At 49.1% G+C, this 16,142-nt stretch overlaps 1 protein-coding gene across 1 annotated transcript in view; it reads right to left on the bottom strand.

Moving 5' to 3' along the window:
* The window catches only part of SLIT3 (slit guidance ligand 3), a 592,330-nt gene extending 576,729 nt beyond the window's left edge, over positions 1-15,601 (bottom strand). Inside the window, exon 1 of the mRNA XM_046666802.1 lies at positions 14,980-15,601. Within this exon, the coding sequence (XP_046522758.1) occupies positions 14,980-15,176 (197 nt within the window). The 5' untranslated portion in view covers positions 15,177-15,601. The remainder of the gene's footprint in view (positions 1-14,979) is intronic.
* Between the last annotated feature and the right edge of the window lie 541 nt (positions 15,602-16,142).

Genomic DNA, 16,142 nt, shown 5'->3' with positions numbered 1-16,142 from the left:
GAGGGACTTGCAAAAGCAAGAAGACATAAGACAGTCTCACAGGTACACTATGATCCTTGAGTAGAACTCAGCAAATGCCAGAAGCCCGTGTAATCAAAACCATTGAAATAGATAGGGTCATTCAGAAGAAATACGATACCCGAGGAGGTGGCCATGAATGGCCTCAAAATCATTTCTAAGGACAAAGCCAAGGTATTTTATCAGTTTATCTACATTCTTAAAAAAAGGCTAACAGGGCTTTTGGGAGATCTTAGAGAAGAAAAAGAGGACCTCCTAGTCAAGGGTTCCTATCAGAGCCTGAGGTCCCAGAAACTACCTGGAAAAATTAAACCTGGCGTCCTGGTTTGGCACCACACAGACAAGACTGGTACAGTTTGCCAAATTTGAACCAGGAAAACCATGCTTTAAAGAAAAAGCAACAACAAAAACAGACACAAGGTAAGAGTTAGCATGCTTGCCTACAGCAGCAAGGAAGAGGACAGACCCCAAAAGGAAAGGAGACATGAGGATATGTGTGCAAAATGGTCATAACTCCAGGAAGCCAGGGGGCGCTCTGGGGTCAAAAGCCAATGGAGCAATTAAAACTCAACTGCAGATGTGTTCAAATAGAGCACTGTCCCCAGTAGCTGGCCTGGGCCCTTGAGCTCCTTACCAAACGGCCAGTTCTCTATCCCATGAGAGTCTCTTCCCAGATCTAGACATCAACAGACCCTAGCATACAGGGACTTGAGAAATGAGGATATTGTGAGTTATTAGCATTAAATAAACAATTATTCAATGCACAAATTCATGGATGAATCAACATATAAACAAAAGAACTATAAATTTTAACTGCGGCTACTCAATTTTCAGGTGTATGTGTCAAGTCCCTATTATGTGTCAGGCACCAAGCTGGAAGGTTTACATGATGTATTTCTTATCCCTACAATAACCCTAGAAGGAATTTACTATTATATCCATTTTACAGATGAGGATCCTAAGACTCAAAGAGATGAAAGGACTTACTGTAGTCACAGAACGGTAAGCAATGGGATTTGAAACCAGATCTATCTAACTTAAGCATCTGTGTGCTTGCCACAGTGCCACAATGCCTCACAATGCTCATTAGCATCAACTGTGTATTGGGCATTTTGCATGTATTATCCCTAATTCTTACAACAATCATCAAGCAGGTATTACTGTCTCCAATTTTTTTTGGATGAAAAAACTGAGTCTAGAAAGGCAAGTAATTTACCAAAGGGTACATTTTGAATACAGATTTTTTTAATCCAAATCTCTTTGGCTTTAAAGCTCAGAGTCTTTCCACCAAATCTCCTGATGATCTAATCCAATTTGGTCTTTAAAAATGTGTTGCCTTAGTCTTATTTTCACAAGCATTGTACTAAGCCTGAAGAGGAATGCATAGCTCCTGCCCTCAAGAAGCTTTTAATCTAGTTGAGAGATTAGTTACATAGTATAGAAAGTAACAATGATAACTATATGGCTGCAGAGGTTTACAAATAGGGCTGCAAAGTCTTTGGGACTTCTCCTTTCAAGAGGTGGCCCCTAGCCTTGATTCCAGGCTAGCTTGGAACATAGAAAACAGCAGAAGGGATACTTTGTGACTTCTAAGGCTAGTTCATAAAAAGCCCTGCAACTTCGTTTACAAAGTTTTGCTCTGGGTTGTTTACAGGCACAACTGTTCCTGGAGCTTTAAACCTCCATGTAAGAAGGTAGACTACTCTAAGGCCACCACGCTGCAAGGAAGCTCAAGCCCCATAGAGAGGGCACATGTGGGCGCCCGGATCAACAGCCCAGCTGAGCTCAGCCTTCAAGCGAACCAGCCCAAGTACGTGACATGTGAGTGAACAGTCTGCAGACGATTCTAGCCCAGCCATTCCAGCCTCCTCCAGTCATTCCCATACTCTCCAGCTGATGCCTCACACCTCAGGGAGCAGAGACCAGACATCCTTACTGAGCTACGTCCAAAACCCTAACCCAAAGGAGAATGGAGCGTAACAAAATGCTCATGGCTTTACAACACTAAGTTTTGAGGTGGTTTGTTAAGCAGCAATAGGTAATCAGAATAACGGCTTTTTGAGTGATTACTCAAGACCAGGCACTACACTCTAAGCCTGCCATGTGTTACCTCGTTTGATCCTCCCAGCAGCCCAAAAAAGCAGGTGACTGTCAAAAAACATGCTCAAGATTACCTAGCTAGGGACGGCATTCCAGCCCAGGTCACACGAACGCCAGCGTCAATACCCCAGACCACTCTGCTACACAGGAAGGGAAATCACATCCCTCCTCCAAGTCTACAAATCCCAAAGCCGATCAGTTTTAAGAAACGCCGACTGCTATTTTTGAAACTAAACATCGTTTTCTTTCTTAATTTCAGAAGGCTTACTGTGGAGCTGAGCTAATTATTTGAGCCTTAATCAAGGACCAGCCACTCCCCGAAGCAGCTGTCCTGGCCTCTCTATTGCCTCGAGAAAGTCCCTTGGGTTAGTTGGATGTTGGCTCAGGTCTAAACCCAGCCCCCAGAAGTGAGGATGCACAGGGCTGAAAGGATCCTTGGGGATCATCCAGTCTGTTCCCTTTATCCCCTTTAAAGACGAAGAAACTGAGGCCCAGAGAGGTCAAGTGACTTGTCCAAGGTCACACGGTGTGTTGAGAGGTACAGCCAGGTCTCCAAATTCCCAGGCAAGCATTCTTTCCACTGCACCACGCTGCAGTGGCTAAAAATTCCCCAGAGCTGCCTCCCTCGGCCCTCCTCTTGACAAAGCTGTTTTCCCCCCACACAACTACACACAGTCACATTTGGCAGGAGGTGCTATCAGCCCTGCTCTGCTCGTGAAATGCTGTTTTGCAATGGGGCCTCTTTGTTCGTTAGCAACACAGACAAAGAAAACCTCAGTGTAGTCTTCTCGGAAGGAGATGTTTCTTGTTTTAAAGACAGGAAGAGGGTTTCCTGGCTGAATATGGCTCAAATCAGCATGCAGCTCCAGTCAGGAAGGAACCCAGAGGAGATTTAGGTCTCTGCAAAATTTCTAGAACATACAAGGAGGGCACACGGCAGGAGGAAGCTTATGGGAAATGTTTCAGAAAGTATTAAAACGTACGCCTAAACAGAGCAGATTGGTTACCATCTTGTGGCATGAAGTAATTAGAGGGGGGGACCACTAGCATCGTTAAAAACTCCCCTGGAGCAATTGGCCTTCCCAGTTTGGATCCCTGCTCCAGTCCTTCTTCCCAGCGTTCCTTCCCTTGCCATTTTCCCCATCTGGGATCTTCCCTTTCTGGACCCTAAATAACCTACTGTGGTGCGTAGGACCCTTGGGATGTGATCTCCCTCCAAAGTCCTCATCTGGAGCCTCTCCCCCCTGGCTCTACATCATTCCTTCTTTTTGTACTAGATTTGGTCCCTCCTCTGTCTCCCTAGCGTCCCAGGTTGCAGATGCTTCCTACGGCTCTGAGGGATCTTTACTGAAGACCAAGTGCTGTGAAGGAGGCTGAAATGAAAGCAGGGCAAACTTCTCAGGAGGGCAGCTCACAAAGCTCAGGTCCCTCCTGTTACTGCCCTAAGACGTTCACCTGTCCAGGTGCGCTGAGATCAGTGCGAGGAGGTAGACCAGATGATCTCCAGAGATGCCTCCAAAGCCTGAAAATCGCTTGGCTCGGGAAGGAGACAAGAGGGGGAGGGACACAAGCAAGTTGCATGGCAGAAATTCAGAACTTGTAAGCTGGGAGCAGATGGAAAGAAAAGTGCCAACTTCTAGTAGGAGGAGATGTAATGCATGCGTTTCTCGGGGCTCTTGAAAGCCTCAGGTCTCCTATTCCAAAGAACCAAGTGAACGCTGCCTGAGGAGCAGCTCCCTGTGCACAGACACATCACAGGTCTCCAGGCACAAGAGAGAAGTCCAGAAAGAAACCTGGCCAAATTAAAGTTCTCAGACCCTTCCCTTCCAAGCCAAGGCCTCCCCATAGCCTACCCCACACCTAGGCAAACCCTGCCCAAAGGGCAATTGTCAATCCAAAGCCCCCTCCCTCATTTTCCCCTGGGAAAATCCCTACCTGCTCAGTGAGACGTGAGAGAGAAGAATAACGGAATTAACACCCCAGGGAAACAATGTCCAGTGGTCTAGATACAGGTGGAACAGCCAAAGGAGGAACCCAAAGGAGGCCCTGTATCTCCTCCTGGCCTCAGACGCCGCTGTGCTGTGTGTCAGTGTTTATGAAATGCTTCTCAAATAAGGTCAGTATTCTACACAGAGTTAGGACTCTAATAAAATGCAGAACTTGTGCTGTTTGCCAGCTAGCTGCGGAGGCATACTTGAATGCTTTCTTGGATACAATTGTTCTCAGATTAATATTTTCTTTTTTTAATTTCACTTCTACTATTTTTTTTTAAATGATATGTGAGTTTTCCTACGTATCTGTACCCACTAAAAGGGATGAGCGGGGCTTGCTTTCATCAGTGGTTCCTGAGGGCTTGGTGTCTCATCTTCCATTGTTCTAGCATTTCGCCCCCACCCTATAAGTCTCTCTGAACCCAGCACGGTGGCCTCCGCCTTGTCAGGCATTTGTGGGAAGGGACAGCTCAGACTGATTTTCATATTATTTTGAGTTGTTCTACTATGAGGACATTTCACTTGCTTTATTCATCATTGCTCCTGGCACATAGTAGGCACTCTATAAATGGCTCCTTTCAATGACTCCATCCTTCCCGGGGCCCCTTTTTTGGTCTGACTGTCATGTACGCTGCCACTTCTTAATCACCCAGTTAGGCAAAAAGTCCTCTAAACTCCACCTGGTTGGGTTGCTGACAGGCCTGGTGTGAGGCTATATCTGCATCTGTAAAAGGTGCGTCTTGATAAGTGGGAAAAAACAAAAAGGAAAAATCCCCCGAGTAAGAGTCCCAGGACATGGGCGACTCCAAGCAAGGCGCTGGAGCTCACCCAGTTTCCTCATCGGTAAATGCACGATTTGAAGATGAATCCTGATCATCCTTCAGATACAGGATTTAGTGGTTAAAATCAGACATGGTGGGTGGACTCATTAAGGTACTTGCATAGCACTAAACTCAGGAGGCATTTGCAGACATCTGATCTCATTTAAACCCTGCATCAGCCCCATGAGAGAAGTGTTATTCCTACCATTCTAAAGGTTACATATGAGACAACTAAGACTTGGAAAGATCCTCCTACATGGTCGTGCAGTTTAAAAAAATGATGGAAACCAGGATTCCGCCTAGGTCTTTTTACTCATTTAAGGTTACATCCAATTGAACTCCCCATTGGTTTCTCACTAATAGCACTCAGAAATTCCATTTACAAAACACTTTTCTACCTACATTAGAGAGCTGGGCAGATGGGGAGGAGAAAAAAGGAATGTCAGAGGGGCTGGCTCGGTGGCAGAGTGGTTAAAGTTCGTACACTCTACTTTGGCAGCCTGGGGTTCACAGGTTTGGATTTCTGGCACAGACCTACACACCGCTCATCAAGCCATGCTGTGGTGGCATCCCACATACAAAATAGAGGAAAATCGGCACAGAGGCTAACTCAGGGCCAATCTTCCTTACCAAAAAAAAAAGGAAAAAAAAAGAATAAAAAGAATGTCCAGAAAGTGCTAGGCAGTCCAGAAACTTCTGCAACACATTTCTGAGCAGGACAGCTCTCCAATGAAACTGACATTGCTGAGCATTTCAATCACAGAACAATCTGCTCTATTCTCTGCTTGGGTTGCAGGGAGCACAGGAGCACATTGTAAGTAATTCATCATTCACAGAGTCCAGCCCCAGAACACCCCTACCTATGATCCTAGGCATCATAAAAGGTTTCAGATGGCCATGAAGAGGAAGTCTGAGGTTGTTTCCAGGACACGGCCATGGGTTGGGAGTCTCCAGTCTCCAATGAAGGTCCAGGCCACAGAGAGCCTCCTGAAATCCAATCTCAGGACCTGAGGCTTAGATGGCGGAAGTCCAAATTCAGTACTGAGGCTACAGAGAGTTACGTGGAGGGCAGGAGACGGCAAGAAGCCAAGCTGGAAGGATCAAGGCAGGAGCCAGGTGCAGCTCAGGCTCAGGGAGAGATGTCCAAGTCTACAGTCAAATTCACAAACCTCACAGAAGAAGAGGACCATGGATTCCACACCATGCAGACCAGCCCCAGTCAGGGCATACACTAATTCTACAGGGCAGGGGAGCAAGGAGTGGGTACGCTGGGTAGCAGACAGGAACTAGGGAGGCCAAAAAACTCGAGGGAGTCAAGGTGGGTGGTTAAATGTGCTGGCAGACTTTCAGGAATCACAGTCCACAATGCTGCTAAATGCAGAATGAATCAGGGGTCAGGAACCCAGACAGGTGTTTCGGACAAGAGGAGTCTGAGCCCACACAGGCAGTGAGAAGGCCCCAAAAAGTGAAGTCACGGCCACTCCAGCCAGTATGCATCTTATATGCATCCTGTTCTAGAAGGACCTGCTCTCAGGGTAGGGATCAGGGCTGAGAGAAGGTGAGTAGTACATTTAACTGGAAAGGAAACTCTCTCTGCCAAAATGTCAGCAGATACTCGTGAGGGAAAATACTAGTCAAGAAGACCCATCAGAACTGTTCTTGGATGGTTTATCCCCTCAAATTCAAAATAAAAACAATAATCAGCCACATAACCCTGGTGATAGTTTTCCTAAGACTTGACCTACTGGATTCGGTTCTAAACACCTCTGTTTGATGAAACTTCCTAAAACACAGGTCCTATCATTTTCTATTGGGCTCTGGGTCTCATAGGTTCCGTGTAACCGTGAACTTCTGCAAATCTGTATCACGTTCTCATTACCACCTACGGGAACCCTACTCATCCTCAAGCTCCAATCTGAATGCCACCTACTCCCCTAACTGGACATGGCTGTTTGGCCAGGCGTCCAGAACATAGCTCTGGCATTCCTCCTGGGGTGCCTTCCTTTGAACAGGTGTTCCCTGATTCAACTGGAACTCAGTGAGGTTTTCTGTTTTTTTATTTCTTCTGGTTGTTCTCTGAGAACTGGGTTTGGAAGACAGAGAAGAGGGTGACATAAAAACTTTGGCAGAAATGACATGACCAGTGGTTGGAGCACAGACCTGACACCAGACTGCCTGGACGAACCCTGACTCCACTGCTCCTACCTGGGGAAGTGACTTCACTCTCTGACTCAGTTTCCTCATCTGTAAAACGAGGACAGTATGAGTCCCTGCCTCGCGTGATTGGTAGATTAATTGAGTCCATGCACGTAAAGTGTGAGAGCAGTGCCAGGCACAAAGAGGGGCTCAATAAATGGGAGCTGTTGTGGCGGTGGTGATTGTTTCTGTCATTATTATTATTATTTATGGAGCTCTGGGGAGAGTCCTCTATGCTTCAACCTCCATCGCATTCATTCCCAGCCCTACTCAAGCATATGTACCCTGTGCCAGTGGGCACCCCAAGATGTTAAGAGAAATCCCTTTGAGAAACTGAGGCTTCCCAGCTGAGCGCAGCTACTAACAGAATTCTCAGGCTAAAACACTTTACAGGAGAGAATAACACACACACACCTACACACACCACATTCCCATGCTGGTGGGGCTGCATCCTAACAGGGCAAGGGGGAAGCTAAAGTCATGACGGAAAGCGCTATGAGAAACCAAGAGTTTACAGACAATTCAACAAACAGAGAAATTAAGCATTAATAGGAAATCACTCCAGGGAAAATATGAACAGAAGCCCAGGGAAAGAAGACGCCACAGGCCAACAAGACCTCAACATTTTCATCCACCTCAGCCAGACAGAACAGGACAGTATATATACATAATCTGCACCCCAGACCTTAGAACGACTTCGAAAAAAGCAGAGAGGACTCTGCTGATTATCCTGACAACCTGGATAAAGATCCACAGGGCAAGATGGCTAAAATTGCAGAGGAAATCGGGAGAGGGAGAGTAATATGCTAGATTAGAAAATAAAACTAGAAAATCTTCCTGAAAAGCTGATGAAATGAAACTATTGGCCAAAATTTAATTAGGATAAATGCAAAGTGTTGCACTTAGACTCTCAAGAGTCAACCGCACACGTGCGGGATGGGGGAAAAATAGGACCAACAGCAGGGAGTGCTGGGCAGACACTGGGGATGCAGTGAACAGCCTGGTCAAAATGAGCCAGGCCAGGCAGGTGGCTGTCCCAAGTGAAATGTCCCTGTAGAACGCACTGAGAGAGGTCAAGCTGGTGAGGGAGCGGCAGGTCTCACTCTAATATGAGGCAAAGAAGATTGGAACCCTATTGGGAGGAAGGTCACCAGGAACAGGGAGAGGGCCTGCGTTCAAGTCTAACACGCACAGAATAGTCGAGGTAATTATCAAAGTTTGCGGAAGACTTGGGTAAGTGGGTGGTGAGAAACATAACAGCAATAAGATTTTTGAAATCCTATCATTCGGGAAAAGAATTATACTTGCTCTGTGTAATAACAAGCAATGAAAGACAGGCTCAACCTCCAAACAAAGAAAAATTTCTCCTCAGTACGGTTTTTAAAATAGGATAAATTGCTTTAGGAAGAACTGAGTTCCTCATCACTGGATGTAATCAAGCAAAAGAGAAGGACCATTTTCCCCAAAATTATGTTGGTGGAAGATCAACCTGCACATGGTTGGAACTTGGACAAGAGGACCCCTTTCGACCCTGACGATTCATGTTTTTCCTAATCAGGTTTTATCTTGAGCATGCTCTGGAAGGATGACTACGGCCAGTAGGAATTATGATAGTAATAACGATAGGAATATTCACGGGGGATGCTTACTGATCCGGGCAGTCTATGTGAGTTAATTCAGCACTCATAGCATTCTATGAAGGGGGTACTTTTATTATTCCTATTTTACAAATGAGGAGAGCGAGGTCACCCAGCTCATAAGTGGTAAAGCCAGGATGTGAACCCTGTCTGGGTCTGGAGTCTACACAGCTACCCACAAAGATCATCGCTTTTCCCACCTCCCAAGCCACTCAGTGCTGGAGATTTTGAATCACACACCCCTCGACCAATGCTTCCCAGGGAACGGCTGTATCAAATACTGTGCTGGCAACAGAACTCGGAAGACCACAGCGAGTGGGAAGGAAAGTATAGGCTTTGGCAGACCAGCAATAACAGTAGTTACAAAACACAGTCCAGGTCTTCAGAACAGAGCAGCAGAGGATCCCTACTGTGAGCTCTTCCCACCTGGGCAAGGCTGATTTCACTCTAAGGATGGAGAATGACGAATCACCGAGAGCCTTGAAAACTCAGCACGGGGCACCACAGCAGGCGCCCTCTGCATCTGTCCCACCTGGTATCAGTGGTGCTCCAGAAACGCTCGCCGGAGAAGCCTTGTGGTTTTCTCTCCAGCAGTTCTAAAAAGGGTTAAGACCACCTTACATAATGAGGGTGGAGCAAGCTAGTAAATACAGCTGTTTCAAGTAAAAGCAGTAACGGAGGCGGACACGGGAAGTCAGTAAAAGGAGGTATTTAGGGAAAGGCAGGAGGAACGAGAATTGAAAAAAAAAAAGTCAGGGCCAAAAATTCCCCATGAAAATTAACCTCCAAAAATAAATAAATAAAATGCATTCCTTATTTAAATAGACCACAAAGCAGCACGCCCATGGAAAAGATATAAACCACTTCAACCATAATCCCCTTTTCATGGAACAGAGGACAACCTGGGCTTAGCTGGAGAGGAGGGGGGAGGGGGCCAGGCACGAGAGTGTTGGGCACAGTCTATGTGCAGGCAAGGAAGTGGCCTCGAGAGGGCACATTTACCATGGGCATCTCAAACCTTCCAGCTGGATGGGGCCTGAGATGAAGAAATGGAAATGAGAGCTATGGTCACTGTCACTACTAGTGTGCGGAGGCCTATGTGCCAGTACTGTGATAAGCACTTAGTACACGTTATTTCATTTAATCGTCCCCAAGAGGAACGTTCACTATGCACACGTTACGGGGAAGGAAGAGCAGCTGGAGAAAAAATGGGCTGGGCACCGTGCTGCCTGCATTCCACGGATTGCCTCAGGGCCCGTTCACAACACTCCCACAGGGCCAGTGCAACTACCACCCCTGGATCACTGGTGTGGGAAGGCCGTACAAGGGAGTAAATCGACTGCTGCCTAGAGGATGGGAGGAACCCACCTGGGTGCCACAGCAAAGACAAAACAGAGCCCGAAGTCAAGCCAGAGCTGTCTGTCTCCAGAGCCCATGTCTGGACCACCAGGCACTGACACCTGCCTGCCACAGCCCACTCAGTCAGCGCAAAAGCTCGCACGACTCTCAGACCCATCGTTCTCACTTTCAGGGGAGACAGAACTCTGTGACAGCACACAGAACTGCAGAGAAACAAAACAACAATCAAAATGGCAAAAATGCAGAAATAATTTAAGACCCAGATGATCGGCAAAAGCAAAACTTAATAATGATCCTACAAATACATCAATTAATACAAGAAGAGCAGCAATCAAAAACCGCAGAGAGCGCAGGATGGAGCTGATGAGTGCCTGATTAGAAAGTCCTACGGTTTAAGTGTTCAAGATTTCTAGCTCTTTTCAGGGGCATGTGCACAGTAGGAGTTTTGCAAGGTTGCTAAGCAACGCCTGGCAACCAGACTCCAGCGTGGATCACTCATTAGGAGTCCTTGGTAACACTAGGAAGGCAATAATTTTAGTTCATGAAAGCCAAATTTTCGAAACCCTTAATAACTCATGTAATAGGTTATTAGTAAGTAGCCCTTAGCCATACATAAAAATGCAAATCTATAATTGCCCATCTTTCACTTATAAGAACTAAAGAAAGATTTGTATTTTTGAGATTCATCATTTATTCAACACGTACTTGTGGAAAACCTACTATGTACCAGGCCCTATTCTAGGCACTGGGGAAATGGACCGTGACAGTTCACCAGTGAACTGCAGACTATACACAGAAAACCATTTATCCTAGAATTCTACTTTCAGGAAAATGAGGCCCAGAGAGGAAAAGCAATCTGTTTAGAGTTGCACAGCATACTGGAGGCAGGTGCACTCAGCTGCTCATGTCAAGCTAGAGAGCACTTTGCTTCCCTGAAAGGCCACCTCACTGTTGTCAGCCCAGATTGGCCCCATGATTCACCAGCTTGCCCCTGGTCCTCTGAGCTGGCCCTGAGGGCTGAGAGTACCAGGACGCAGAGCCTGGCTGTTGAGCATCTTGGAAAGTCTCCCACTTGACCTCGGGACCTCTGTGGTCAAGTAAGGGAAAGCCTATGACACGGTGTCGGTTTTTATTGGACCCAACCACCGGCGAAGCTTGCCGTCATCTGGAGTGATGGAGAAAATTAAGTTACCACATTCTCACGTTTCAGCCTTTCGCCCGTTTTCCTTCGCAAACAGGAAATGTTTATTTAAATACAGCAGTCTCCAGCATGTTCCAGAGCCAAGTGAAAAACCAAAGATGTCCACTCCTGCCCCACTCCGCTGTTCAGGCCACCACCTCGCCACAGGCGAGAAGCGGGCCTCCGCCTGCCTTGAGGCAGGACGGGGAGAAGGGGCCCCACATGAGAGTTCATTTTCATCTGTCTCCTCTTCTTCCAGGCCGAGATTGTGGCTGGAGAAGAATTACATCTGTGGGCTCCTTTTGCACTCAGAAGGGTAAATGCAACATCTGTTTACTCTGCGCTCCATGGTAAATGTTTTGTCTCAGGCACCGCCATTCACTTCCTCTCCTCTTGTCCTCTAACTCTGCTGCACGGATAATAAATTACACTGAGTTCTCCTCTATGTTTATTTAGCTTTCTCATGGGTGTCACCTCCTCATTGAGTGCAAAAAAAATTGTCAGTAGTTTATAAACGACAGAGAGTTTCTCTTTCTGTGTGATGCGCTGACATTCTGGAGAAGAAGCTGGAACACAGACCCCCAACTCTGACACCAGCTTAATTATGAACAATTTAACAGGCCCCACTCCAGGCCTGAAGCAAAGTCCAAAGGGTGACCACATTATCCCCACGCAGCTTCTCCTGAATGGCGGACCGTGAGCGGATGAGGTCTCAGAAGTCAAAAACACCCAGAGAAACAACTATACACACACACACACACACACACACACATCCCTTCATAAAAGCCTCTTTGGTAGGTAGCGCAGCAGGAATGAAGAGGGAGAAAATGCTGCTTCTTTGTTATAAACCATAACATAAACACTTGAGATCAGAAAACTGGATTTTAGAAAGGTCCCGAGCATCCGAGGCAGTGCTGACAAAACTTAGACCCCATGAAAAAATAAGCCCTGGGAAGTCAAAGAGGCTCACCAGAGGAAGTTGCCTTCTCCGTCCTTTGCTTACATTCTTTAAGTTGAATTGCTGGTTTTCTTCTGTATATGCAGTGATTTTATACACAGTTACTGGAATGCAGTAGAGGCTCAAGTAATGTTTGTCAAATGAATGAAGGGAGGAATGAATGAGAAATTCCTCCCTAAAGAAATCCTTAGCACAGCTTAGACATGCCAAATATCCCCCCAAGAGTTTGCAGAATTGAAATGTTACATCTGAGTTGACGGAGACAGGGTGAGGGGCGATGAAGGACCATTGGTGGGCTGCTCTTAACCCCTGTGCTCATCCTGACCCAGCTTGCTTCTGAAGACTGCCCCCTCTCCTGGGGAGGAAGGAGACTAGAATGAGGAGCTGAGGAGCCGGCCTTGGCAGCCTCATGGCCCCCATGCACCTGAGCCAAAGCAGCACCAGTGACCAGAAGCAAGGCAGATGAGACTCAGATATTCCAAAGGACTTCCTACTCTGCCATTGCCCGCCAGTGACCACGACTGCACCAGGGGGCCCGTGGGAATGCCCAGGACTCCAGTCTCCACCCAGTGTCTTCAGTTGTGGAGTAGAAGGGCAGCCCCAAGCTGCCTAGGGCTCCTGGGGGAGGCGGCCAGTGGTGTGCTGACTGCAGTGCCATGCCTACAGCTTTCGAAGACTCTCTCCATGCCAGAAGGAGTAGGGCCCACTCTCCTCGATTTCCCAAACATGCAAGATGATTTTGAAGATGAGAGAGAAATAGCCCCAAGACCCTAAATAGGAGACCTAATGTCAAAGCAAGCTGATGTTTGCAGGGCGCACCCAAAGGCGCAGCAACAGCAGCCTATCCTAAGACTGGTATTCTAAGACCGGAGCCCAGCGAGAACCTTTCCAGGACTGTCTGCTTATAGATCCTAGCCCAAACTGATGCTTGTTTGAAGGATGTCCAGCAGAGCGGTAGGAGCTATGGACTCAGGAGCCAGACATGCTGAAATTCAAAGACTTAACTAGCTACACGACCTTGAGCAAATGACAAGATGGCTTAACTGTAAAGTGGACCAATAAGCATTACCTATGTAACTAATAAGACTGTTGTAGAGATTCAATGAGATAACACCCGTAAACAAATCAAGGCTCGGTAAGCATTCATTAAACATTAGCCTCAGTTATTATTTCACTAACTCATGTGGCTGGCCCTAGTAGGGGAGGGAGGGGAATTTAGTTTTTGAGTTATAGGCATCCAAAAATGCTACCAAAACAAGTTTTTCACTAGTATGGTAAAATATAATGCCTGAATTAAGTGGTGGAAACCTGGATTCTGGCCCTTTATTGTCATCAACTTGCTGTGTGACCTTGGGCAAGTCATTTCACATTTCTGAGGCTGGTTTTCTCTCTGTGTTAATGAAAGTTCAGCTCCAACTCTCTAGAATTGCATGGTTCGACCACACACAATAATCATACACTCGAAAAAAAATGTTTTGAGCCAAAGGAAAGCTCCAGGAAAAGGGATGGCAGTTCTACTGAGCGTCCGCCCAGGGACACATAAAGAGTGAGCAGGAGAGAGGTGGGGTGACAGGCGGTGATTAACAGGAATAACACACTCAGGGACAATTCATCAGAGACTCATGCCACTTGCTCCCAGTGTAAGAAGCTTCCAGTCAAGAAGGCGGAATGGAAGACCCACACACCTACCCCTCAGACATGTGGGGAAGGGGCAGAACAAGGCGGAGAAGTCTAGCACACCAGAGCAAACGCTCACCCACTTCTGGGCTGTGTTCCCAGGCTTTCCAGCCCCCTCCAATTCTCGCTCCTTCCCCACTCCCCAACTGCGGGCTAGGAAAAGCCCACCCCTGAGTCCAAGTTTTGAATTTAGTCCGAGGATCAAAATGATAAATGTTTCCAAAACGTTGACATATGAAAAGTAAATATTTGGTTGCACAATTGGGGTTAAAACGAGGGTCAATCCACCCCACTCTCCAAGCGCCTCTCCTCTCGCTGCCAAGCCCGGGATCGAGGCTGAGTGCGGTTTGTAAGATTATAGCGCTCGGTCTCATTTAAAGGGCTGTCAGCATTTCCATTCTCCGGCCCGTTTGGGGAGGCATTTATAACCCAGCCATAAAAAATTCACCCGGGCTGCAACTTGGTATCTCCGAGGCTGCGCTCCAGGCACGGCGGGTTTTGCAAGCACCCACTCTGAATTCGTTAGGTTCCTCAGAAGTTAGACCTTCAAGCACACTCTCAACTTTCCTCGCAAGGGCAGCCAGAGAGCGGCTGATCTCCAAGCCGGTCACTGTCGCCTTGGGCCCTCTCTCCTGTCTCCGTGCCCTGACGCCCCATCACCCTTCAGCTTTCTCCTTCGCCCCCCTCTTTAATGAGCGCGGACCCCTTAGCCTCACCCTAAGACCTCACTGGCTGTGGTGTTCTCTCCTCCCCTCGCCTCCTGCCAGCGTTCTCCTTGGAAGCTGTCAGCGGGCCCTGAGTCGGGAGCTCTCACCCCCAGAAAGACACTGCTCTTCGCCTATCGCAGGGGGCTTCCAGACCTCTCTCCCCGAACCCGCCCAAAGCCACAGACCCCCAACTCAGAGTGAAGATCCGATCCAGGAGAGGATGAGAGCCAAGACCGCATTCAGCGCGGCCACGGGGATAGCAAGGATCTGGTGCCTGGGGCCCCTCTGTGGGACCCAGGTGGGTGGCCCGGGTGGGGCGGGGCGAGGGTACTCACAGGCGCTCGGCGTTGCGGGGGATACCCCGGGGAACCGTCCGGAGGCCCAGCCCGTGGCAGTCCACGCTGGCGGCAGAGCAGGTACACTTGGTGGGGCAGGCGGTGGCGGGGGGCCCACTCAGGACGCTCGCCAGCGCCAAGGCCAGCGCCAGGCGGGCGCGCACGGCGGCGCCGGCCCCTGTCCGCCCGGGGGCCATGGTGTGCAGGGGCCCGGGCCCGGAGGAGGCTGCCTTGGCGGGGCAAGACGCGTGGAGCCCGGGGAGGCGCGCAGGGAGCACGAGCGGCCTGGGGAGTGGGCGGTGGAGTTGGCGCGGAGGAGGAGCGAGCTCGGCGCTCAGGCGCACGGGGCGCGGGCGGAGCGGGGCGCGCCGGGCGGCGGCGGCGGCAGCAGCTCCATCGGCGGGGCCGGCGCTACCCCGCTGCGCATCGCTCGGAGTGCCCAGGTGCGGAGCGCCCCCTGGGCCCGCTGGCCCCGGGACCGGGGCGCGGGCCGGGTCCGGGACCTGGGGCGAGCGCAGTGGGGCACGGCGCCCGGGGAGGTCCGGCTTGGGGCCGGGCTCGGGAGCGCGGCGGCGGCTGGGGCACGGGGCGGCCGGGTGAGCTGGCCGGCGCTCGCTCTCTCCATTCACTGAGCAGGGCAGATACCGGAGACGCGGGCCCAACCCTCCCGCCCCCCCAAAAACGCCAGCTCCGCCTCCCATTGGCTGCGCCGCGCGTCATGTCGACTAAGTTGGGAACTTTGCTGGAGCGACCGAGGGCCCGGAGGGAGGAGGCAGCAGAGGAGGGAGAGGGAAGGAACCGGGCAGGAAAGGGGCTCGGCCAGCAGGGCCCCACAATTGAGACTCATTCACTCTTAGGAGCCAAGGAGTGATCAGGCTGGTGGCAGTTTTTCTTTTTTTTGGCACTGGGCCAGACCCTCTACTTGAGTTCTTTCCTTCAGTCCCAACCCCGTCCCGCAAAGGGGCATCTGAGTACCTAAAAAACCAAAGCTCAGAGAAGTGAAGTGACTTGCCAGAGGTCACACAGCTAGCAGGAGCCCGAACCGCGGCACTCTCATTCATCCATGTTTTGCGTCACAGCCCATCCAGGCCGCGTCCCTACCTCATCTACAAAGATCCTTGAAGATCCTACCTCATCTTGGCAAAGATGCACAACTTCTTCCT

Source organism: Equus quagga, chromosome 7 (assembly GCF_021613505.1).
Source record: "Equus quagga isolate Etosha38 chromosome 7, UCLA_HA_Equagga_1.0, whole genome shotgun sequence".
Lineage (NCBI taxonomy): Eukaryota > Metazoa > Chordata > Mammalia > Perissodactyla > Equidae > Equus > Equus quagga.
This window is presented reverse-complemented; position numbering and strand designations above follow the sequence as displayed.